The sequence below is a fragment of the Pagrus pagrus genome (genome assembly GCF_965226575.1).
Source record: "Pagrus pagrus genome assembly, chromosome: 8".
Classification (NCBI taxonomy): Eukaryota; Metazoa; Chordata; class Actinopteri; order Spariformes; family Sparidae; genus Pagrus; species Pagrus pagrus.
The window spans coordinates 22177334-22202924 of record NC_140192.1 but is presented as its reverse complement, the minus strand read 5'-3'; the positions used below and the strand labels follow the sequence as shown (position 1 = coordinate 22202924).

General features: G+C 39.4%; 1 protein-coding gene across 2 annotated transcripts in view; it reads left to right on the top strand.

The window, feature by feature from the left end:
- edil3a (EGF-like repeats and discoidin I-like domains 3a) overlaps window positions 1-25591 on the top strand; it is a 118880-nt gene that overhangs the window by 45432 nt on the left and 47857 nt on the right. For both annotated transcript variants that reach the window (XM_084359278.1, XM_084359277.1), the window contains exon 4: window positions 20185-20298. In XM_084359278.1, the coding sequence (XP_084215404.1) occupies window positions 20185-20298 (114 nt within the window). The remainder of the gene's footprint in view (window positions 1-20184; window positions 20299-25591) is intronic.

The window sequence follows — 25591 nt, the reverse complement described above, 5'->3', positions numbered from 1 at the left end:
GATGAGCAGACCTGTACTTTATGTACTCTGTATTGTTGAGTTTATTTTATGCCTCCGTGTCGGCATCGTGGCCAGAGGCATTATGTTTTCAGGTTGTCTGTCTATATGTCCATCCCATTCTCAAGAGCACAGGATCTCAGGAACACCTCAGGGGACTTTCTTCAAAGTTTGCAAACTCTTCACTTTGACTAAAGAAGAAACTACATAGAAATTAGTGGTCAGTGAAGCATTCATGTTTTTGAATTTGTAGCGTCTGCAGCAAATGTCCATATTTAAACCTTCTTCTACAAGGTCAGAAACTTGCTGTATTAGGTAAGAATACTCAGTTAAACTTTTCTATGGTTAATTGCAATCAAAACATTATATGTATACTTGTCAGATATGAACCAAGTATACTTGAGCATAACTTTAAGTAAATCTCAAGAGCATTAAAAGAAAACTAAACGCAAGCTCTCTTATTTTTTGTTTAAAGCACTAATAGCACCTTGAACAAACTTTCTTTTTTGCAAAGGTATGAACACATACAAGGACTTCGACTCTGACTATTGTTTCTCAAGGGAGCCCCGCCAACACACAGACACATAAAGTATGCAGGAAGAAGTTTTGCATTAGAATCGGCAGGTGAGAGGTGATCCTGGTGCAAGGGGAGGGAATATGAATAACAAGCTTGACAACAACAAAAGGGATAGTTTTCAAAAAGGGTCTTGCGATAAATGGATGAATAGTCGGGGCTGAAGTACTGGAGAGGTGATGAGCTGATTGCAGGCATATCGGATGAGTGAAGTCACAACCTGAATCACATCATGGTGACTGAGGTAGTTGCCGTGCATTGATTTTTTTGGTTGCTCTACACGTGGTCTGTAAGGAAAGAGTTGGAAATTTGAAATGTGATGTTTTTGAGTTGGACCCCTCCACCCACTTCTCAAGCTCATTGGTTTTGCTGATATTGAGCTTAAGGTCAAGCTCTTTGTCAGCCTCTCTTTATGCCTCTGTAAATATAGTCTCTAAGCTTGTTTCTCGCTGGAAATGATTTACTGGGATCTTACATGTCAATATAGTGATAACTTCTATCTCCAATACAATAGGCATACAAATGCCAGGTATCCGTTTTCAGGAAAGAAATCAGTGTGAGGTCACAGCAGGGATCGTAGTGAGAGTTGTGAAAGTGTGATTTCGATCATTTTATACAACACAATCTAGATTATAAAATGTTGCTTAAATGTCAAATTCCAAAGATATCTTTTGCATTTTCGATTCATAATGGGACTCTGCTTTTGTAACATCACTTAAAACATGCGAATACTGTTCACACCACCTGAGAAAACCAGGGTTAACTTCAGCAGCTCGGCGTCACTGCTTTTATTATTAGAGGCCTTATCATCACTTAGTCATTCATCTTTCGAATAGTGTGGCATCACGTCCCTGAGAGAACAAGTTCCATGTTATTGGGCAGGCAGCCAAACATTGTAATGAACTGTCACAGTGTGGAGATTGGGACTGATTGCCTCAGTCAACATGAGGTTGCAGATCATTTTTAGGGCACGCATTCTCAGTCTGTCAAGGACAAATGAAGTATAAACTGAAATTTTACCGGTGGTGTTTTATTTTTCTGCACAGAAATTTGTTGGAGTGTCTCACCATGAACGGTCGTGTGTTTCAAGGCCACCTCTTGGTGTGGTTTCATTTGACACAGCAATAACAAAATAGTGGCGCTTGATCATTCCTTCTTCTTCACTCTCTTTGAAAGATATTGGTTTTGTCTCATTCCCTGAAGCTCACTCTGTAATACTGTATGTGAAGCTCACTGCAAATAACAGAGAAAATTAAAACTAATAAAGAAACAATACAGTACGAGTCAGTGTGTTTGGCTTGTGATTACTTGTGCCAAAATGTTTACAGGCACTGTAAAGGAATACATTTAATTAACAAGTTAATTTGTCTAAATTGTCTCTTAGATGACCGGTGTTCACTTTCTATCTCGTTCTCTTTCCATCCATACATAGGCTGCAACTCTTTACGCGGATTCCCTCTCGCTTTTAATCGATGCGTGTCTCTTGGCCTTTCTATCTGAAACACAACAACAGAGCAGGATTGATTGAGGCTAAATGTAGCATGTGTGAGATTTTCTTTTAAAGCGTGGCCCTGTATTTGATCATGTATTGACAGTCGCTATCATGCTGTATTAGCTCTGCTGCCTCCACAGCTTCTTGCCATGGGATAATCAGTCGGTGTTTATAGCCGTGGCCCGATGGAAAGCCGCAAGGAGCCATTACTGTTAGTTAATTCACCTGGGACAGATCACAGACTGCCTTTCATCAGCACAAGAGAAAAAAAACGAGACTCCGCTCACTCCTCTGTACCACATTTAGGACTGCTTAAGTGACTTGTTGTGTGTGCTATGCAGCCAGTAAAAAGGTATTCCGTGTAGGCCTGGTAGATGTTTCATTTCAGAATTGACATTGCGATGTGAACATATGCAAGACTGGCATTACGAGATGCACAATGTCAAGTGAAACACATCATAACAGAACCTTTTGGCTACTTGATAGAAAACTCACAAGAATCTCATGTAATGACTTATGTACAAGAGCAGTTCATCTGATTTTAAAAAATGTAGTCTGACTTAGGAGTTCTTGGACCCAAAAAGTTGGTTTGTTCCCAATGTGCTCTGGTGGGGCTGGTCAGTAAGAAACACCAACACCTATAATGCACACACATACTGTAGTAGAGTTTTACCACCCTCAGCAGCACTGGAAGGCCTGTTTATCCTCCATGCAGGTTCAGCATACAGTATATTTGAACGTCGTTAGGGATAGTGAATTACATGTAAATGACACACCTGTAACACACAAGTCCATGTGTGAAGTTTATTGAGAAACGGCTTGTTTTTCCTGAATACCTCTCCACCTGTTCTCTGTCCACTTGACCATATACCAGTATCCGTGTAAGTCATGGTAAACTTACACGGGTCGCTTTATGGATATTGTGTAGTTGTGCAGTAACAAATACTACACTGCCTGTATCTGGTTAAATTTCCTGCATTTGTCCATATCAGAATACATAGTATATAAAAAAATAAATAAATGCAATGTCAGTTTATTACAGTATAGTGCAGCCCTAAACCAGTGGTGCTTGTATTTCTTTACTTGTTAATTTTTTATCTCTCCAGTGTTTCAGCAGGCCCTCTTGACTTCACGCCTTCACATGAACTTTTATGGAAAGTGAACAAGAGAAATACAGATCTGACTTATTTCCCACCTTCATCTGCTTGTTGTGCTTAATTTACCGCTCGAGAACAAAATGATAGCATAGACGATAGCACTACAGCCTGAGGCAGTATGAATGAGTATGAAAAGGACAGTGGTTATGAACATCTTAACCCTCAAACATTTGACTACAACAATAGACTCCATTTGTCAGGCACAACTCAGAGGCAGACAGTTTCTCCCTGCAACATTTCCTCCCCCGTGAACGCCCACCGCTTCACTTCACTAGCACACCTCCGAGTGGTTACCTGCGCCCCTTCACGCAGAAAAATGACTTGCCCTTCTCGCTCCTGCCTCTGCCTCACAGGAGGTGACTTTGTAGAGGCGCATCCACGGTGTGTTGTGATGGCGGAGGAAGGGACGGAGGGAGGGAGGAAGCTCTTGTTAGCCGGCCTACCTTTCACTCCTCCCATGGAGGCCAGCGAGAGAGGACAGCAGGTGGGGGAGAGAGATTGGTTGGTTTGTGTTTTTTTTCTCCCTCCCTCTCACCATGATTGAGGCAGTTAGAGGGAGATAACTTCCCTCTAACTGTGAGGCAGCAGTGCTAAAGTGACTCTGGCAAAGATCACGATGAAGCATGAAAATGTCCCTCTCCTTTACTTAAATGTCAATTGCTGCTCACCAGGGTTTTAAAATCCTTTCAGTAAGTAATAGGGAATTCATTTTTTATGAGTATGTTTATGCTCATGCTTTAAACAGGCAATGAAATGGTTAAATGAAAATTCACAGGCATGTATCAGTTCTGTTGTGTCAGCTCTTTGACGTACCTATAAATATGCCGGGAGCTCCCGCCTCATCAACAGTGTTAGGACCATCACTCCTTGGAGCTGCACCTCTGACAGCACTCACAGTCCAAAACACTTAATGAGTGTTTGTTTGCTCCTTCTGTTCCCTGTTACTTTTACAGAAAGGACAACTGTTCTGAGCCAGATAATGGATCCGTATTTCCAACAAATGATCTTGCAAATTGCCACTGTGTCCACAAAATCAGCCTCTTAGTAATCTCTGCGCTAAAGCTCCACTCCAAGTGCTGTTGCTATTTTGTTAAGCGCTTCAGGGGAAAGTTGTTCATGTGCAGAAATCCACTAACTGTCTTAGATCATATGAGAAGTATAGTTGGATTTAGTTTGAGGGCGTATTTTCACTTCGAGTTTGAAAAGAAAAAAAAAAAACGTTTTCGGGGCAGGCTTAGCTAAACGGATTAAGATTGATTTAAGTACGACTATAAGTTAGTGAAAAAGTTTGTTAAGGAAAAACTTTTCCATGGTAAACTGGCAGGAGGAGTACTTTGTCCACAGACAGTGAACCTTTTTTCAAAATAAACAGAGGAATCAGTTTAGTCATAGTGCCTGAGGTTTGTTCATGTAACTATAAATCCCTCTCATCTTAACAGCCTCTGGGTAACTAGAGTTGGAGAGTTTTACTAACAACATGCTACTCTGCACACCAGTTTTATTTCTATATGCATAACTTAGCATGAATAACTTACACCAGCACTTTGTTTTCTCAGAATACTTAAAACTATTTTCAAATTTAGGACTTTAGGACTCTTTTAATCTGGGTGACAAACACACAACTGGTGATTGTGTTGCTTTAATTCAAACTAACAGTATATAATATCAGCATAACAGTACTGCACCATTCCATAGCCTTTATTCAGGTTATTCTCAAAAAAGTTTTCAGTGTTTTTCTTGTGTGTCGTATTGTGTGACATTATTTATAATGTGAGCATAGTTCCCCAAGGTCGTCCGTGTATCACAGATTTGTGAATGTGCCCACACTACCTGAGCTGGCCTCAGAACTATTGTGAAAACTGGCAGCCTCAAGGCTCTCCCCACTCCTGCATTACTGTGATGAAGAGCTGAGTGGAGGACATGGCTATTTCCAGACACACCCTCTCAACATTACATCCACTATCCCACAGCCCACCCACTGCTCTCAGTCTGTGGTAGAGAGCTGCATTTACAAGAAGAGATGAGTGTGGGGGATCCTGGGGGAAGGGTCTGTATAGTCCACCAAACATCCAAAAGAAGTGACCATAATCACACAGCCAAACCGTCAGACGGCAATGATCAACGACTCATGGAGAGACGGCGAATGTGTCCGCACACTCTCTTTTGTCTCGCAGGAGTCTCTGAAGATCAAAATGGAGAGATGGGTATGCTTGAGGGCCAGCAGTCCTGTTGTTTTAGCTCACTGCGCATTTGGTCTTTCTTTTGTTCAAAGAACAGAACATTTGTGTCACTGGAAGGGAAACAGCAAAGCATCTCTTGTATGCGTTTCATAATCTGTTCAGTGGAAATGGCCTTCAGATGACTTTCATGTATTATTTTTTTATCTGTTTGAATAAATAGAGATGGATATCTAAAACAGCTGTGATATCTTAAAACACAGCATCAGCATCCACACAGCGTTTGTTAGCAGTTTTGTTAAAGTAAAAGAATGAAGGAGAGAATAAAGAAAAGAATATACTAAATATTTTTAATTTGCATGTCTCACAAGAATAGTTGCCCTTCTTAATGATTTCGATGATGTTATTGTGATATTTTCATGGATATAGTCGGTCTCGCACAAAAGCTTTCAAACGGCCCAGAAAGGCTTTTTTTGACATCGTGGTGGGGTGTCACTCTACTGAGATATGACTCACAGTAACTTTGTCTGTTTAATCCACATTTCCACTTAATTTCTACTGTCTTAGACACCTACTTTGGGGGTGCATGTGCTTGGTGTTTCCACCAATACATAATGCCTACCTATTCCTGCTTTTGGCATGAGTCCGCTTCTCCACAGATGAAGAAAGGGGCAGCAGGAGACCTGAGAAAAAAGGCTTATTTGAAAGTCAGAGTTCTCTCAGGCTTTGGTGAAGGACAACACTGTTTATATCTCCTTGCAGTGTGTCTCAAAGCTCAATACATAGGCTCAATACATAGGGAATATGTAGGGGAAAGATAGTTCTGCTACTGATTCTCAGCAACTGGGCCATGACCATATACACAGTGAGGAAATCAGCTTTTAATTGCCAGCAAGATAAGAACTTCTAACTTCTTACATATATGAGAGTTAAGTTTCTTAATATCTCCTATATTTTGGCCTAATAAGAGGCAGTCATGTTGGTCACTCCCATGGTCCAATGGACTGAATCAGCCATAAGCAACTGAATTGTTTAAATCAGAGTAAAAACAGTGTAAATGCAGTTGCCCGCCCATAAAGTGTTGGCACTTAAAGTTCCTGCGTAACAATGATACACTCACATTTGCAAGTGTCATACAGCAACAAATAACTGATATAATTGGCAGGACGTCAGCACATCTCTAGCCGTGTTTGTAGCATTAAAATCAAGTGTTTTTCAGGCGCCCTCGTGACAATTTCCAGCCATGTTTGTGGCAACCACAACACGTATTTTAAGACAAAACATGATCTTGTGCAAACCCTGACCAAGTGTTTTTTGTGCCTAAACCTAACCAGAGCATAAGCACAGCGTTGTTTGAACCAAAAAAAAGTGAAGTTGAAGCATAAAGGAATAAAGTAAAGTTTCAAAATATCAGTGGTATTGCAGAAACTTACATTGCCAACATTTTTCCTAGCAATTTGATTGAAATCAATAGACCTTCTCAGAACAAGGCCTATCTGTACAGCTTAGAGTATAGTAAGGTATACTATGATAACAGTGTAAGTGTTTTTCAATTTGTCTATAGCTTTTGTTTACTTTAAGTGTGTGTGTGTGTGTGTGTGTGTGTGTGTGTGTGTGTGTGTGTGTGTGTGTGTGTGTGTGTGTGTGTGTGTGTGTGTGTGTGTGTGTGTGTGTGTGTGTAGATACATCCACAAAATAAAGGAGACCCGGTCACAGTTCAGTGTTGTACTTCAAATATCTATTTTCTCAGGTATCCTGCTGCCCCTTTCTCCATCCGTGGAGAAGCTGACCCTATCTCGTCTCTGTCAGAGGGCATTTTGGATAACAAGCTGGTATCTAGGTGTTTATGGCCACTTTTTGCCATTGGTGTATATATATATATATATATATATATATATATATAGCCTCCCAGATGGAGCCTCTTGGCAGAATAAAACTGACCCATTAATCCAGAGTTCATTTTATACAAAGAATGGCAGCAGACACTATTTACCAGGATCTGTCTGTGCTTAGCCCTGATCGTGTCGATGACAGCCTCTTTTGCTAGTGCTCTGACTCATCACTGATAATATAAAGGTGGTATGTTACCTTTTTCCTGATTCACTTCAGTAAGCACTCAGTTCTGCAAATCCTGATTAACAAAAACTGCTGTACAGACATACTTTCAGTAAGATGACCTTTCTTGTTTGGCAAGGTGATGCTTAGCTAGCAAAATTACAGGCAGGGCAGTTTTTCCCACATTGTAACTTTGCTGTTAAAACCAAATTTAATGCACAGAATGCCTTAATATAAAATGGTCAGACTGGGGGCTTAAAGTGCAGTCTTGTTAGCAAAACCAAGTCTTCTCAGGAAAGGGCAGCACTTGTGGAGGAATGTGAACGCCTCAAAGTGCTGCAGGCACAGTTTTGTTTGAGGGTATCTGAGCACCTGGATGTCTTCAGCAATGTTTGTTGAGATTAAAAGAGAAAATGACGAGTAACAAAATCCTTGAAATGTGTACTTGGGATGTTATGAAGATAAACAGCTAGAAAATAACAACATGAAAATTGCCAAAAGAAGGAGCCTGGACTCCGTTGTTCCCAGTCCCTGAGCACGCATTCACCTGGCTGATCCTTTCTGTTGAGGCGTTTTAGGGAATGAGCTTTTACCAGGGCCTAATTGTGTAAGGCCCCCTCGGACACCTGAGCTGCGCTGTCACCTCCTAGCCCCTGCAGTAAGGAAGGACCTGCTGGCAGATGGCCAAAGCATAAATAGAGATGCATTGCAAATCCCAGGTGGTGGAAAAGAGTTAGACTCAGTCCTGCCCAGGGCTTTTTGCTGGCGCTGCAAGCCAAAACAGAACACTGATAAATGTTCAGCTTGACTACACAGAGCTGAATTAATGCAGGATGGTCAGCGTGTGGCCAAATCAGTATCAGTGTTGTTTTGCCACAGACAGAGTTCGTTCAGTGAGACCGAAAAAGAAGATTAAGGTGTGTAGTCTTGAGAATGTGCAGTTTGCAAACCATAAGTCAAAAGTATGGATGTGTGAATGGCCAGTATGGACGTGATAGTACTTTTTTAAAGAAGCATTCATGGATTCTTCTCTTGTGTTGATTAGACACTAAAAAGGGTAGTTCAACGAGAGGTCCAGCGAGGAAATGAATTAATAAAATCATTTTGAAATCACTCTCTATCAGAATCTGATCCTCATCAAAACTCTTTTATACTGGGTATGATTTAAAATACAGTATTCAGCCATGGTGCAACTTTTTCTTCAGATTTTTTATGTTTGAAGCCAAATGTAATAAAACCTTCATATCTACCGTACTTCTCTTCATGCAGGCTGATGTGCTCTCATCTTGAATATAATTTAGTTTCTTTTTCTTGTTGGCTGTTCTGCTACCGGTAGATTGAAATATCTTGACAACTTTAGAATGTTCATGTTTTATTCGTACCAGAGAATAAATCCTACTGACTTTGGTTATTCCTCCAACACCACCATGAGGTTGACATCTGTGGTTCAGACTGACATTTCTTGACAACTACTGGATAGATTACCTGGAGGATAAAATGCTGATGATCTTTTCTTCATCACAACTACATGTTCAAACTTGTAGCATGGATTGGCATCCCCTGACTGTTTACTCTAGGGCAACCAGGAGTTTGACATTATTCCTTTTACTGAAATATCTCAACAACACATTGCAGAGAAATTTGTTATGCATATCCATGTTCTCCAGATGATTAGTTGCATTACCACCAACCTTTAATCCGACACCATTAGAGCCTGACTGATACTCAATTTCTGGGGCTGATGCTGATATCGATATTAGTAGAGTAAAAAAAACAAAGGAAAGAAACAGTGAAGCATCCCTCCAAGCTGAATAGTGCAGAATATGAGATCAATGTAGATACAAATAGATACCAATTCTAAGAATAAAAAAGGTTTTAAAAGAAATTTCAACTTATTTGTTCTAAAAAATGGAATGAAATATTTACCCAAAATAAATAGATAAAAAAGATAGTCAGCACATATTATCACACAGTTATCTGTAATAGTAACAGTAGTGCACATATGATTCAGAATGCATAGTTCTTGTCCGTGGCTGTTCAGGGGATGATGGAGTTGAGTAGGCTTGGTACGGGACAGGAAGGGAAGGGAAGGGAAGGGAAGGGTGTGGGCTGAATGTGAATGGTCTCTGAAGATGCTGTGAGATCACTGTAGGCAGTGGGAGGTGTAGATGGTGTTGATGTCTGGTAACTGGGTTCCGATGATTTTCCCAGCGGTCTTTATTACCCTTTATTATTACTCTCTGTAGAGCCTTCTGTTCCACCTTTTGCAGTTCAAACCTCTCGGAAAATTAAAAATCTACACTGTATGGGAGAGCTCAAAGCTGCTGCGTGAGTATTACGTTAGAGCTAGCTGGCATGCCAAACTACAATGATGAACATAGATTTATTTTGTTATCTAGATGGCAGCGCTGAGCTTGGGTTTTGTTATCATCCCTTCATGTTTCTGAAACCTGATATACATTGGTCAATAATGTTAAAAACAGTGTCTTATATTTAAATTTGCTGGGTTAACACATTCAGTTCTTGCAGTTTGTGGTGTTATAAGAGCAGATGTCTCATTATTATCCTTTTTTGACCCCAGTCCGTGCTTGCTCTTTGCCTGTCACCTTCATCCACTTTCTGTCCGCATCTTAAACCATTTAGGTGTCTCTTAAACATCCCAGTAAGTGAACCTCGGCGATGTAAAAGAGCCTGTGGATCGCACTGTTGTTCCGCGGTGGATCAGTATTCCCCTCACTCACCTGCTGTGGAGGCTCCATCAGTAAGCTTAAAATGACACTTAAGGCTTTCCTCTGAGTGTCATTCTGTCTCTGAGCTGAGGGCTCTTCACATCATGCACACCCCAGTTTAAGATGAGCCCCCCTACCCCCTGGTCTGCATGTCTTGGAAATGATGAGTGTTTTGCTTCTCAGAACCTCTCCGCAATGCATCCTAAGATACCTTTTCAAGGGCTTCTGGAGTGCTGCTGTGAATAACTTCTCAGTGGACTAATCCCACTTCAAAAAAGCAAGTCCTTGGAATTCACCATTCTTAATCCTAAATTCACAACCTCGTGCATCATCATATCCCTTGGAACATGCAGTATGTACCACTGTGAAAACTGGCCTTCATATAAGATGAGATTTTAAAAAAATCCTGTATAGGAGATCAATAAAATCAATACCTATGCTAAGCCAATATGTGCATGACCAAGACTGAGACATAACAGAGTAAAAACACATTTCATAGACACATCGGGTGATTTTTAAAACATCTCTTTCAACTGCTTGTGTGACTTCATCAGACTCTGGATAGGAAGCCCGTCTTATGTGGTGATAGTCACTTCAGTGGCATGGGTAAGGCTCGGATAGATTGACAGGATAGATTGACAGTGGAGACAGGCACTTCCATGTTCCGTCTTCTATCTCTGACTCAACTTGGGGAGACAGGGCTTGTCTTGGCCTTGTGTAGTGTAGACACATTTCACTGCACCAGGACCTGTCAAACACAGCATCCAAGGCCGATTGCCCATATAGGAAGATGCAGCTCTGAGGAGGTGTCAGCACTTCTTAGGTTACAGTGGCATTATACAGCTATCCACACTGGAATTCACACAGGCAAGCAAGAATCAATTCAGCATATATACTGTATACTGTATGTACAATACCTGTATGTTTGCATGCAAATATATTGCATTTACAGTGAGCGTTCAATTCTGAAAGCATATATAAGAAGCAGGCGAGTTGACATGTGATGAAAATATATCGCATATCTGACTTTCACATGTAATAAAGCCCTCATTCTGAACATACAGCCTCCTGAGGTGTCCAGTCTGTCCCGCTGAGACGTGAGCATGTGGCTCTTTTATCTCCACCTCCTTCAAGCAGGTGCTGTGTTACATCGACACTGACGAAAATTGGTTGGTTGGGGAGGAAGGGAGTAATATTCACAATAGAAATTGCATCACAGGATTGATGAGTACGCTAATCACAGAGGGAATGGGAGACAGGAAAGACCAAGATATGATTTTCTTATCAGTACTGGAACTCTATGATTGGCCGAACACGAGTATGTTGTTAGCATGGTGTTAAAACAGTACTGTCGATCGTAGATTACGCTGTGCTGTTTTCATGTTGTTTTAGTGACATACATTTTCAAGTTATGTCTTGTTCTTCTCCAGCAGAGGCGTCTGGGTGGTCACTGAATGAAAGCATGTGCTGTTGAGCATGTACATTATATATGAGCCCGGAGCCAGTGTTATATTGTATGTCCTTCAGGCGAACCCCATACAAATATATCAATGATCTCTATCCTCTGATATGAAATTCTCATACATTTTTGTTTTCATAATAAAGTGCTCTGTCACAGATAAGCTAACGATACCTCCTACTCAGACTTGTATCCAAGAAATGTAAATCATTGACTGTGTTTTTCATTTTTTCCCCAGATTAATTAATTGTACGTGCCGATGGATAGCAATCGTTTTTCAGTTTCCCTGCCTGAATATCATATATTAAACTTAGTTTAAAAAGCCACTGCATTACTTCATTACTTCAATGCTTTGATTGAATATATAGAATCTTTAAAATTATTTCATAGCAAGTCCTTTGTCCTCGTTCCTCTTCAGGGATCATGTGTCTGTGTGCGTGATTTTATATTTGTGTGTGTTTTACCAACACTGTTTTTTTAAATAACACAACAATTTCACAACTCTCCCTAGGGCTGGGCAATAATATACGATATATATCGTTATTGTGATATGAAACAGTATATCCTCTTAGATTTTGTATATCGTGATATGGTATGAGTGTTGTCTTTTCCTGGTTTAAAAGGCTGTATTAACAGTAAAGTGATGTAATTCTCTGAACTACTGATGATTATTTAATTCTAAATAATGTCATTGTGTTGATATTTTGTGAACTTACCAATACTCCAAATAATATTGTTACAATATTGATATTGAGGTATCAAGTCATACATGTCGTGATATTTGATTTTGTAGCCCAGTACAAGCATTTATTACAGTTAGTGCTATTGGGGAGATTTCAAAATATCGAGATATACATCGTGTATCGTAATATAGCCTAAAAATGTCTCCAAAAATCTTCTATTTAGTCTTCTATTATTATCGTTGTTGTCCTGTCTTTGTTGGGTATTTTATTGATTTATATTATTAGTTTAGGTTATATGTGTATTTTAGCAGTCTGATTTTATTTGCCTGTTTCAACCATGTAGGGCACTTTGTAAGTGTTGTGCTGTATATTTGCAGTATATTATTGTAAATACCAAAAACAACATATAGATGAGCATCAGCAGTAATCTGTCCCATGGGAAAACCTAACCCTTTAAAAAAGAATTGCATGATTACTTCCAAGGAAGTACGGGTGTTCAAGGTCGGGGGTTAATTACCTGGCAGGCATAAACAACCGGTTGTCCACTTCATCCCTGTCCATTAGTGACCGTAGAGGTCAAACCACGGCTTCTTGTCTCGATAGAGAGGTCAAGAAAATCCGCTTGCTCACCAAGCGTTTGCCGGTCCACTAGCTCATAAAAACAGATAAGATGAAACTTCCCAGGGGATAAACGTGCTTGAGGGCTAAACTGAGTCCAGATGCACAGATGTAACACGATGAGACATCGCCACATGAAAGCATAGTCTTGACTAACCTCCAATTGTGTGGCTTGCAGTGTCTTGGCAGAGGAAGAAGAGTGCTTTACTCAGATTCACCCAACATCTGACTGTAATTTAATGAAGGAAGTGGGTGAGATGTTTGGGCAATACTGCTGGGACACTACCTTTCATTCTGCTAATTAAGTTTGGGGGCTTAACAAGTGTGAGAGGATTACAAGCTATTAGCAGGCATTTATATCAATTATTTGTGTGATTTATGTTGTTGTTTGGGGCAAGTTTGGGCTTTCTGATGCTACTGCAGACACAAATAAGTCCAACAGAAATCTAAATGCTTATTTTGATATACGTCACCTCTGTAAATGATATTCCATCCGTCTTCTATTGCAGAAAATAGCCGGCATAGATTGAAAACATGCATATAGCCAGTCAAAATGTTTTTTATTGTTTGTTTGTTTGTTTACTGAATTTGCATAAATCATTGTCAGATCATTGGTATAATTTTGTCTCTTTGACAGCAGGGTTAGGATTAGGGCAGCCTCTAACAGCAGGATACAATTTGACTGTCCTCAACACGTTTAACATGACACTGTCTGTATCTGTCTCTTGGTTTGTAAGCCACAGTGACATTATGTCTTGTTGCCTCCGCTGGATCAGCTATCAGACACATATCTTGAAAACTTGGAGGTCAAGGCAACATTTCTGAACACGTCATCAAAGACATTGTTTTGTTCCTTTTCAAAATAATAGGAAAAAAGTCGTTGTACCTGTTTCCTGAGTGCAACAGTATTTGCTCTTAATTTTGGTTTGTGTCATTTCTCAAACCTCTTATCTGAAGTGTCTCCCAACACCAATTACCATGCAATTATTTCCACACAGATGAGCACAAAAGGTTTAGTACACTTGATGGAATTTCATCGTTTTCCCCCCTCTTCTTTATGGCACATTTACGTCTTCAATAACTCTACTTTGTGCAAAAATTTGACACAATACCCTTTCTGTTGAATGAACTGGAAAGCAGATTCATCGGGCTGTGTTATTGTGTGGTGGTAGCAGGTGCAGCAGCTGTAGAGGTCAGTGCAGCCTAGTGTAGAGGGCACAGGTGACCCCTCCAAATGCAGGTCTGTTCCTCCTCTCTGGGCACACCGTCTCCAATTTAGCGCTCGCGGCAAGTGTTAGTTCCTGACACACAGCAGTATTCATTGTTCTCATTATTGTCCGACTGAGACAGTTTTTAGAGAGCAGTAGAGGAGCAAAGCCAGAAAGCGAGACGTTTCAGTGAACCGATGAGAGCATGGTGACAGGCTGATGTATTTTATGGTTCAGTGTCTTTTAGTGTAGGAACAGGAAGCTGTGTCTGTCTGTGTTCAAGGATTAGGATGATGTCACACAGTATCTATGGCATGAGTTATTTCATCGGCAGGTTGACAATCTGACGATTTTAGACCATGATCGATTGTCCACAATCAGCTTTTTTCCCTTTTCAGATATTGTGGTATTTAATGTCCTATTCCTTCTGTTTCCAAACAATGTGAACAAATCAATAGAGTGATGTCGCTCTTCTTTGGGTGACGTATTGTAAATAAAGCAATGTAAGTTATGACTAGCAGAATGGAGGATGAGGAGCCTGTGCCAAAAAAGAACTATCTCTAATGCAGTTCTGTGTTTTAAAGGTGCAAATGGATCAATTCAAGTCTGGCTTTGCAATCCAATCAATGCTCGTATTATTTTTTTGTCCAGATAGCCAACCCTGGAGTAAAATACAATATTCATTTATAAAGAAAAGAAGAAGTTGTGTTTCACTTTGCCACCACTGTGTGTGTGATGACTGGACAGCAGAACATGAATACGTGTTGCAAAGTATTACAGTCCAATTTGATGCCACTTAATACACTCTCTGTTGAAGCAGCATCATCCTGGCATAGTTTCAACGAAAAGTGAACATTATAGGCGTCATTTAAGTAGTGTAATTGGAAAGCCAGTGTGTTATACTGCATGCCTGCTAGTTTTATTGTCTCCATGCGCTGTAGAAATCTTTGCTCAAACTGGCTTGTTAAACTATTATTACCAAGACAGCACCGCTACTATAAAACTACAGGCATCAGATGCAAAATGTGTCTTTAACATATATAGGCTTTAAAGTCATATTTAACTTTGCCTTTATTTTTAGTGAAGAAAAATCCTTGGATGCATGCCTTTATTGAGTATATTTACCTTACCACCGGGCCATCACACCTTTCCCTTCTGTACATTCCTCCCACCCTTTACTCTCTCTCTTTCACAGTTTCTGCCTCCCCCAACCTCTCCATGCTTCCCCTCACCTCTCTCCTGTAGTTTTTATCGGGTGGATTAACTGCATTCCCCAAAGTAATCCCTTTTCTCCCACCTGATTTGCTGGCAATACACCGCTTTTAAGTCTCACTTTCTCCGCGCTGATCTCCCAGGGGCTGATGGCCTCTTATAAAAGGGAAGCAAATTGTGAGAAGGGCTAGCTGTGTTTCCCTCTCTCTCTCCAGTATGTTGTGCTCCAGGCTTTATGACGGGCCTGCCCATTTGGCTCACCTCTCTATTTGAACCTACAGTATCGGTAGCAACAAAGCAGGATATGAGCTGAAAGGGTAACGACCGCATCACTTACCTAAGTGGCGTGCTTGCAGTGGTGAAATAACTGCGGGTTGTGTTGTGTGCAGAATGAGGTGAGGATTGTTTTTGTGCTGCTTCACATTCCTGCCCTGTGATTGACTGGGCGACGTGTCCAAGGTGTACGCAGCCTCTTGCCAAATGTCAGCTGGGATTGGCTCCAGCCCCCCTGTGACACTAAAGGATGGATGGATGTACATTCCTGTTTGTATTTTTTTATCCCTCAGTCGCTTTGTCATTTTACAGAATTCTACCAGAATTTTTGAAATACACAAATTACAAAAATAGACTATGAAATTTCATGTCTAATTTAAAATAACATGAAAACTCTGTGACTGTGAATAACCATGACATTTCTTTATTTTTTGTTTACATAAAGTCATTTTACATACATTTGTTTGTTAATTGACAATTGATATATTTTATAATTATTGAAATTTTCACAACAAAAGCTTTTTTTACAGCGTGCATTCTGTTCTGTTTTCCATATATTATACCCAAGGGCTTACTCAGTTAAGATCTACTTCGACATTTGTGTCATTTATGTTAAGATATTCACATTAATGCTGCTAGTCACAGATGGATATGCATTTAGCTAATGCATTGAATCCATCTCAAATGTTCACAAGTGGCTATAAAATCACATTTCCATTTGAGTGTTCCACTAAAGCAATTAGTAAACACCAAATATTCCCTGTACAAATTAGTCTGCAGTGAAATGCATGAATGATGTTTCATATGGCCATGCTGTAGCCTTGATTAATAACTGTATTAGTTTTTTATTGTTGTTGTCACAGTGCTCACAGTAAGTGGTTCTTGAGGATTAGAGCCATTAAAAACTGAAAAGCTGAATTGTTTAATGAGGATTGGCCATTGTTGTTTCTCTATCAGCCTGGCTCTAGATGGCATTTTTCAGGTTAACAGTTCCTAACAGGATCGTAGAGCCCCTCCACCTGGGTTATTATTGTAATTAAATCATAATCCCCCTTGATTGCAGTAACCTCTCATAATCAAGATGTTTCCTTCTGACAAGTGCCTGTTTGTTCATCTCTTTGCTAATAATGCGTTGTCAGTAGGGGGTTAGTATTTTGTATTAGTCACGCTGGCTGTACTTGGATTTGTAATCATATCAGATTGTCCTGTACTATAGCTCATCAAAGCACAGTTACAGCTGAGGCGGGAGCATAAGAAAGAAAGACAGGGAGATGAGGAAACTAACTAAAAACATGTTGTTTCTGAATCACAGCAAAGCGGTTAAATTGTTGCAGCACTCCAAAAAACACTTAAATCCACCCCACTGATGACAGATCTTGAATCTTTGAGTAATCAGCTCTCTTAGATGCACCTGAAAGGTAGGATTTAGATCAACATTCAGGATCAGCCCGTTCTTACTCCCTGTGCATCAAATAAAGCAACCTGGTCAGTGGCCCTATGCCACTAAGTTTGACACTGTAGGTACTCCTCTAGCGTTACTTCCTGAAGCAACTCTCTGGTGCAGTAGAGAGAGCAAGAGCAAGAAAAGTCAGAGTCAGGTTATGGTTGGGATGGTCTGGTGGGTCATTCCCTCTGGAGACCAGGATTTTCGTTCTGTTTGTAACCTAGAGTCAAGAGAAGTTTGTTTTACATGTATATAATGATAATATAATATATATACGTATATGACATAACTTATTTATGTTACATGAGTAATAACCCAGTGTGATCCCTAAACCTAACCAGGTTTGGAGCCTAAACCTAACTGAAACTATCTTGTTTCACAACATTAATAACAGTCCAAAAGTCAGTATGTAAACTGTTTGTCAGTCAGCTTTATTTTGAAAGGTTAACCAGACATAGATATTAAGTATAATTGCTAACTTGACTGCAGAGCCCTTCATGTGCAAAACCTATGCCAGAGGAGTAGGTAGAGCTTCATAGTTTGAAGCTGCTGACCAAGCTGCTGTATTTTAAGAGTTGGGAGTGAGAACATGATGACATTTTTCAACCGAATATCACTTTGGACAAATCTCCAAAGCTGTTTTCCTTCTTCGCATATCTAAATTTCTATAATGAATATGCAAATTTCATGAGGTTGTTATTGTTTTGGTAATATTATTAAATCAATTTTGTCCACTTAAAGCTTTAGTTTTAAGCCCCAGTCCATATTATGTATACAGTGCATCTCGCCAGTCATTTCATATAGCGCAAGTCTACATAATGCAAATCACGTAGAATGAACAATTGTCCCCAGTGGACTGCAGACGGTGTAGATCCAACCATGATGTAATTTTGGTGACATGGGAACTGTGAACCAACTACGCATGGAGGCTTTAATGGATTTATTAAATGGCCTTGATGTCTTGGGAAGCAGATACTGAAAAACATACAGATAATGACAAAACAGTTGTGCAATGGCAAGATGTAAAAATAAGGAAACCTTATAGCCTTATAATAAATGCCATATGAATGAATCTGTCACACTCACTGATATAATTTATACTTTTGAGTGGAGCCTGCAGTTTGCGTTTGACCTACCTGCTTAGTGTCTAGCATAATTATTGTGTGTTGATAACGTCGTGTTTTTTAGTGAAAATTTTGTTGTGATGACACGCTGGCAATTATTTTCTTCAAACTCCCCAAGAAAAAATGTTTTTTCAAATTGAGTCCCATCACATCGGTAGGATTAGTATTGTGCTGTTTACTTCATCTGCAGTACATGTGACATACCACCTACTGTATTTCATTTAAATGCCATGACATCTCCATCTTCAACTGCAGGACGAAGGATGTAGCCGCCTCATTACAAGACACAGCAGGCTTGTCTGGCGTGTGCCTGCTGTGCGCTCATATGGGAAAATAAATGAAATGAAAACATAGCATTAGATGCTTCTTTATATGTCTATTCCATATGAATTCCATACGTCCAGGCAGACACACAAATATCTCCTCATGCATACCAGGTAGATGAAAACAAAATAGATGTGCGTCTCAGGTGCAACCTGTGCAGCGCTTTTATCGTCTTTTGAGAAAGATTTTACAGCTCAATTTCATCAAACGTCTTTTCACCCAAATATAGTTGTCTCACAGGGCCCCTACAGATTTTTGGGTGAATCGCAAAACATTTCTCATCTCTCTCTCTCACATTCTCTCTCTTCCCTAGTTATATATTTATTTAGTTTCCTGCACTGCCGCAGATTAAAGACGCTACTGCTTCCAGTCACATTACCTCAGTGGCCATTACGTGTGAAGACCATGACTATATTTCTCCAGAGCATAAGGCATTCGCAGGAAAAAAGATACATTTTGAGATATTACAAATGTGCCCAATTGACTATTATAGATATTACAGATAAAATCTCAGAGAGATGAAGCACCGTGACAGACTTACTTTAATCATGTTTCACTTTCTTAAGCTTTCCAAATCTCAAGCCTGGTTACATATTCATGAAGCCAAAATGTACCTATGAGTCACAGACGACTCGCAGTGTGTTTTTAGAGGATTAAAAGTCTTGTAGCAGCCATAGGCAAGTTTGGAGATCATTAGAAATGTGTTCGAAATTGTTCAAAAGTTGCCCCCTTTTTCCTTTCTCCCTCCAGAAACTATCTCTGTAATCCTCCTTCCATTAACAGTACCTATAAAGTTCAAATGGGTGTGATGGGTGGCATTATGGGTCTGTCTCCTTCTGTTATTGGTTCGACAAATCGATCAGAGAGGTGCTATTTCAGAGAGCAACTTGATGATCTGGTGACGGTCTGCTCTTCTATGTTTCGGTGTTGCTTAAAATCAAGAACCTGAGGATATTTACCGAGCCCACTGCAGAAGTAGGTGCCAGATTTTGGGTGATTGCTATCACTTTAGCATCGTTATTTACTAACACTACAGATGTAAATGAGTCCAGGTGCGGTTCATTCAATTTGTGCAATGTGCAAAAATCTAATGCTGGCTGGTTAGGACTTGCTCATGTCTGCAATGGAGCACAGACAAGTCTTCTCTGCTGCAGAACTTGGTATATTATTCAACAGAACAATCATTGAACATGACAGACTTTTTCACAAGAATAGTGAAAATAAATAGTGGGAAAATGGTAATTGTAATTGTTATAAATATTGGCCTTTAAAACAGTCATACTGGTACGTACTTTGTATAGCTTGTAGAATTATGCAAGCATGGTTTGCAGAGCACTCGCATTGAAAGTACACTGAAATGTATGATAATTATTTCACTTACAAAGAAAGCACACTAGGTTAATTGTTCTTAACATCTAAAAGCTTGGGCCGGTATTCTGGCATTAATGGTCTCCTGAGGAGCTGTGTGATTTATTAGTTTCAAGAAACCAGTGTCTTTGTGAGAGCTTCTATGGGCAGACAGAATCAAGTAACACGGGGAGAAAATTCAATATATACTGCCTACCAATGCATTCTAATGAGGATGAGGTCTTTTTAATTGCCTACATGTCTGCTTCAAATAAATTAATCTTTTTTTTTTTGTTTCTTGGCTCTTCCAGATATTAACGAATGCGAAAGGGAGCCTTGCAAGAATGGGGGCATCTGCACAGATCTGGTTGCCAACTATTCCTGCGAATGCCCAGGGGAGTACATGGGGAGGAACTGTCAGTCCAGTAAGTGCTCATGTTCCTTTTTCAATGTTTTTTTTTTAAACTCTTTTAATACTATGCATTCATACAGCACACCTGATGCGGCAGGTAACTGACCAATATTCAGGTAGTATATATGAGCCAAGCAAACTGAATGAGATTTTTTCAGCTTTGGATCTGTTTCATATTAGCCGTTTTTCTTATTATTATTGATTGGTTGATGGTCTACATGTAGCCCATAATCAATTGATTTATTTTTATTTATTTATGCCATTTAGAGTTACAGGGACATTGCACATTAACAACTTCTGTAAGTGCAGTTCCTGGACAGGTGTAATGACAGCTACAGTACAATGGATGCATAAAATACATGAACAAACAAAAAAGCAATACTGCACACACATAAAGCATTACACATCAACAGGACACGGTTCAGGATTCAGGAAGTTACAAAGTATGGTCAGATAGTTGATTGTCTTTTAACCATGGTTTTAAATTGATTCTCTCTGTTGTTGTTGTTGTCTGGTTCACAGCAAGATTCAGAATTCAGTAGTATCTCACCCAGAGTTTGAAATTGTCAGCTGATACTTGTTGATCTTTGTCCATTTTCTGTCTCTGGAGAAGTCTGGAGTTTTATTAAATATATCCCCCCAAACAAATCTTGAAATGCATATGCTTATGTCAAGAGCAACTTAACTTCTTAACCTAAACAAGTCAAACCAAACTGCAAGCATACAAAGACGGTACAGTAGGCCTCTCACTGGTATGGTCATGTTGTTTTGGGAGTCACTGGCAATCGACCTATTCAGTCATTAAGTTATAAACATGTGTTACAATCTGAATTAAATGCACAACAAATATATCCTGAAGTCCCAAAACGGCAATATGGGATCGGAGCAACAAAAGATGTGCAAATGTTTACACAGCGCATGTATTTCAATTTTCATCATACAAATGAATTCAAATTCCTCCTTATATGAGTTTGATACAAAGCTTGAATAACAAGACAGAGGCATGTTCAGACAAATACAATAACCCTTAAGACATAACAATAATAATAATAAAACAATTAACATTTGAATGCTGAGAAGTCACGGCAACTTTGGGCTTGCAAGCCCTCAACTCATTTTTCCTGCCCAGTGGCTGTTTAGAAAGAGAGAGAGAGCTTTGTGTTATCAGAAGTGGTTTTCTTCTTTGCAAGACACTGGAGAGCTCAAAGGGGCCTTGTGTGTTTATTATGCTATTGTGGGGATTTTGTCTGCTCAGTCTAGGAACATATTAGGATTACTGTATCAGTGGACTCGGAGCCCTGAGCTAACCCTGCACTGCTCACAAATTAATTCATCAGATTTTCTATCTTACTGTAGGTGCAGCACAGTTGTTCAGCAACACAGTAGAATTCTGAGAAAGTCGGATACAGAATGGGAGAAATTTTGCAAGTAGCTGTAGTTGTTTTAATGAAGTGAATGACAGAAGGCAAATGGAAATATTTGAACGATTGAGAGGGGTAAAGAGGCAGCGCCTGACTGATTTGGTTGGTGTAGGGAGCGAAAAACTCCAGGAGAAAGATTAAGTCTTACTGATTGAACATATGCCAAGCGCCATTATTTGTTTAATGATGCTTATTTCCATTTTCCCATTTAAATTCAATATTTGTACAGCATATTATACAACCATTAATTCAGCTTCAGTTTTTTTTTTTTTTTTTATATTGCAGCACAGTCTATAAGTATAAGGATGGTTTGTTTTTGGTTCTGTGCTTCAGCACATTCGATTTGAAATAAAACAATGACCACGTGGAGAAAATGCTGATTCTCAGCTTTAATATGATGGTGTTTACATCCACAGCAGATGAGACTGTGTAGGAATCGTGGCACTTTCTTATGCATTTCCCCCAAGGGTGAAAACTCATTATGGATGTTAACAGCCATCAAGCTAAAAATCAGCACCATAACTTTGTTAACGACTTTCTGACCAAACTGTTGTTTTTTGTTTTTTTTTTACAGTTCAATTTAATACAGAAAGTTGTAAAAACAATATTACCAAAATGTCAAATGACAAAATTGTAGTTTTGATATTAATGCTCCTCCTATTAATATCAGTGAACATCAATATTTCCAAACCCATAGTTACATTTCTGAAAATAAATGATATGAATGATAATGGTAACACTTTAAAATAGCCACCATTAATAAATGGTAAATTTCTAGTTGATTAATGTTAATAGGTATTTGACTGTTAACAATGAAATGATTTATAACGCGTTATAAACATCAGCTGTAACTTTACAACAAATAATTGCTTAATAAATGGTTTATAAAGCATGTTTAAAACCCTTTATAAAGCATTTTATTGTTTGTTAACAATCAAACAACTATAAAATAAAGTTAATTAACTATAAATTTACTATTTATTAATGATGGTCGTCATAAGTTACTAGTAGATTTATCCTAGATTTTGTTGCCAGCAATGCCCTAAAACAGGTGTATTTACAATTGAAGCAGCTCAACATTTTTAGTTGAAGTTACTCAAATTCATTGATGCCTACATTTCTCAGAATGCAACACAATAGCATATTTTATTACACCCTCCCTGCCTGGCAAAAGCCTACATCTTGCCAACTTAACATACAATTTTTTATTTTTTTTTGCAGACATTCATCCAAAAAATGTGTAGCCTTCAAGCCCGAGCTGAGATGATAACCCTGATAACCTCACTGTGAGATGATTTGAGTTAGATTCCAGTATTTGACATAACTTCTCCAAAACCCCACAGATCAACTTTTTCTCACAAGATGATTTTTACTCCTTGTGATGAGTAAACTGATCTTAATGTGTTAAAGGTGGTAGAAAGCCACTATAGAATCAAAATCCAAATCTGACTTTGCTATTGAGATGCATCATTGGTTGAATGTGTTGCAGCCTTATGATACAGTACAGAAGTACAGTCAGTGGGGTCCCCGATGAATACTCTATAACTAGAAAAAGAGAATGCCTGGAATGTACTTCTATGCAAGGACTCGTTGTCTACCCTGACGTGTTCCTCACACCCACGTTGTGTGTGGGCAAGTCCTGCTCAAGCATTGTCTGTTGCAAATTAAGCAGCTGTACAGTACATTTTCCGTCGATACCAGAAATCACTGTGAGAATACCATACAAAGGCAGCAGGGAGCTTTTGGCCATTGCCTGTCTGTTCAGTGATTTGCTGAAATAATTACAGTGCCATCAATATTGATTCCGATGATCCGATGGAACGTGAGGAGAAAGAAGAAGCATCATATCTATCACTTGCCAACATGAATCGCTGTAAAATATACAAGAGGACACACAATACAACAAGATAACACAAGCTGCCTCAGCCTTTCCGCTGAAGCAAATTTGGGATTGTTACTGCTGTAATCGTCCAGAGGCATTCACAATCAGACACTAATATAGGCTAAATAGTCAGTTAAGGATCCAATAATGACAAAAGGTGATGACCGTGGGCTCTTTTTCCAAAAGCAACTTAGGCTTAGATGATTGTAGAACCATTTGCCTTAAGCAGAAGCTTAATCGATTGAAGTACACAAAGTTTAGCTTAAACTTACTTTCACCCTCCAAAATCAAATCAAACCCTGCAGCCCTGTGTCAAGTAAACTCTAATAAACTGAAAGCTCTCGATGCAAATTAGCCTTAGATTTCATTTAAATACTTTCAATGTCTTGTTAGTGTCATTTTTCCTTGTATTTATTTTTTTTTATTGGTGTTACACTCCTCCATGCACCTGCAGATATGGCCTTGCCTTGTCCATGAAGAGCCATAAACCACAGCTGTTTGTCTGATATCACTTCTGTCAGGTTTTGTTTTTCGTCTTAGACGATGTTGAGAGCTGAATCACTTTTCTTTAAGCTCTATTAACTGTGCAGTCAAAACTTCTGACTGCAACTTTTCTAGAATACCCTTGAGCCAGAAAAAGCATTTGTTACTATGACAAGCAGAAACTATGAGCTTTAGCTGCCAGTCTTAGTTATGTCTTAGCTCCATTCTAAACATTTTTGATATGGTGATTTAAAGTAAATATGAATATGTATAATATATAATTATATGCAATGAATTTTATGCAATGAATCTTTGGTTGTCCTTTAGGCACCCAAATTGAGGACAACTGGTTTGCTAATATAAAAATGCCAGGTTACTTTAGAAATATTAAAATTAAGTGATCATCATGGATACTGTTGAAGCGTTGTGTGTGTGCCCTTTTAAAGACAATTTGCTATAATTTGTGTAAACACATGCACGTATCTTCATATTTTTATGCATGTATTCAATTGTAGAAAAGTCATATGTTTTATTGAAATATGTTCTGCTCTCTTGCACACCGTGAAAAGCAACTGCACATATGCTGACAAACCGATACACCCACATATAATACATGCAGGTGCATTTCTTTGAGTCTCATTTGTCACCTGTGGAACCTCCAGTGTATGGCTGACGTCTGTTTTGTGTGTTTATTATTCTTTTCCTCATCCCCTCTCTCTGCCGCATGCTCATTAGTATTGGTGTGCTGGCATTAATTTCAGTGGGACTCTAATTTGTTTAGGCTGTAGGTAGGGCTTGTGGGAGATGGATTCAGCTGTCACATCACGGTAGTGGTGGTGTTAGTGATGTGTGCTGTCGCAGGGCTGATGTATGCTCAGGGGCCAGCAGGCCAAGGCCCAGGGGCTGGCTGGCTCTGCCGCTCTGACGGACGACTGGCAGGCAGCTCGTTAAGAGTGGCCCATCATTGACGCAAGGTGAGAAGGACCGCGACTTTGTAACAGTGTCTTGCCACAACATTCTCATAGAATACCTTACAAGAGGGCTGCCCGAGAGGTACAACAAGACAAATATGATACTATGTTGATGCAACATTGCAACTCAGCCCTAACATCAGGCCGTAATGAGGAAAAATAGATTCCATTTCACTTGTAGGGGTTAAATCAGGCTGATAGGCCATTTAGTGTTTATGTCAGAATAACATGTAAATCCATAGGGTCCGTAACAAGTGGAAACTTGGGTTTCATGAAGAATATTGTGTGCCTTACACATTATTTACATTTGTCAGAAGATATAACCCTTACCTCAACTTATCACGCATTAAACTGCTGCTTAACGATGCACAATTGCACAAAGCAAATTCTGGTCTTCAGATTATTCATATGATGCAATTTGATGATATGTTGCCCTCCGTGGGTCCATTTTAAGTTTTTAATTTTTAGGATGTGCCTTGTTGGTCTGTTGGTATTTCACTTTAGCCCCAACTGAAATCTCTCATCAACTGCTTGTTGGATTGATTAGAC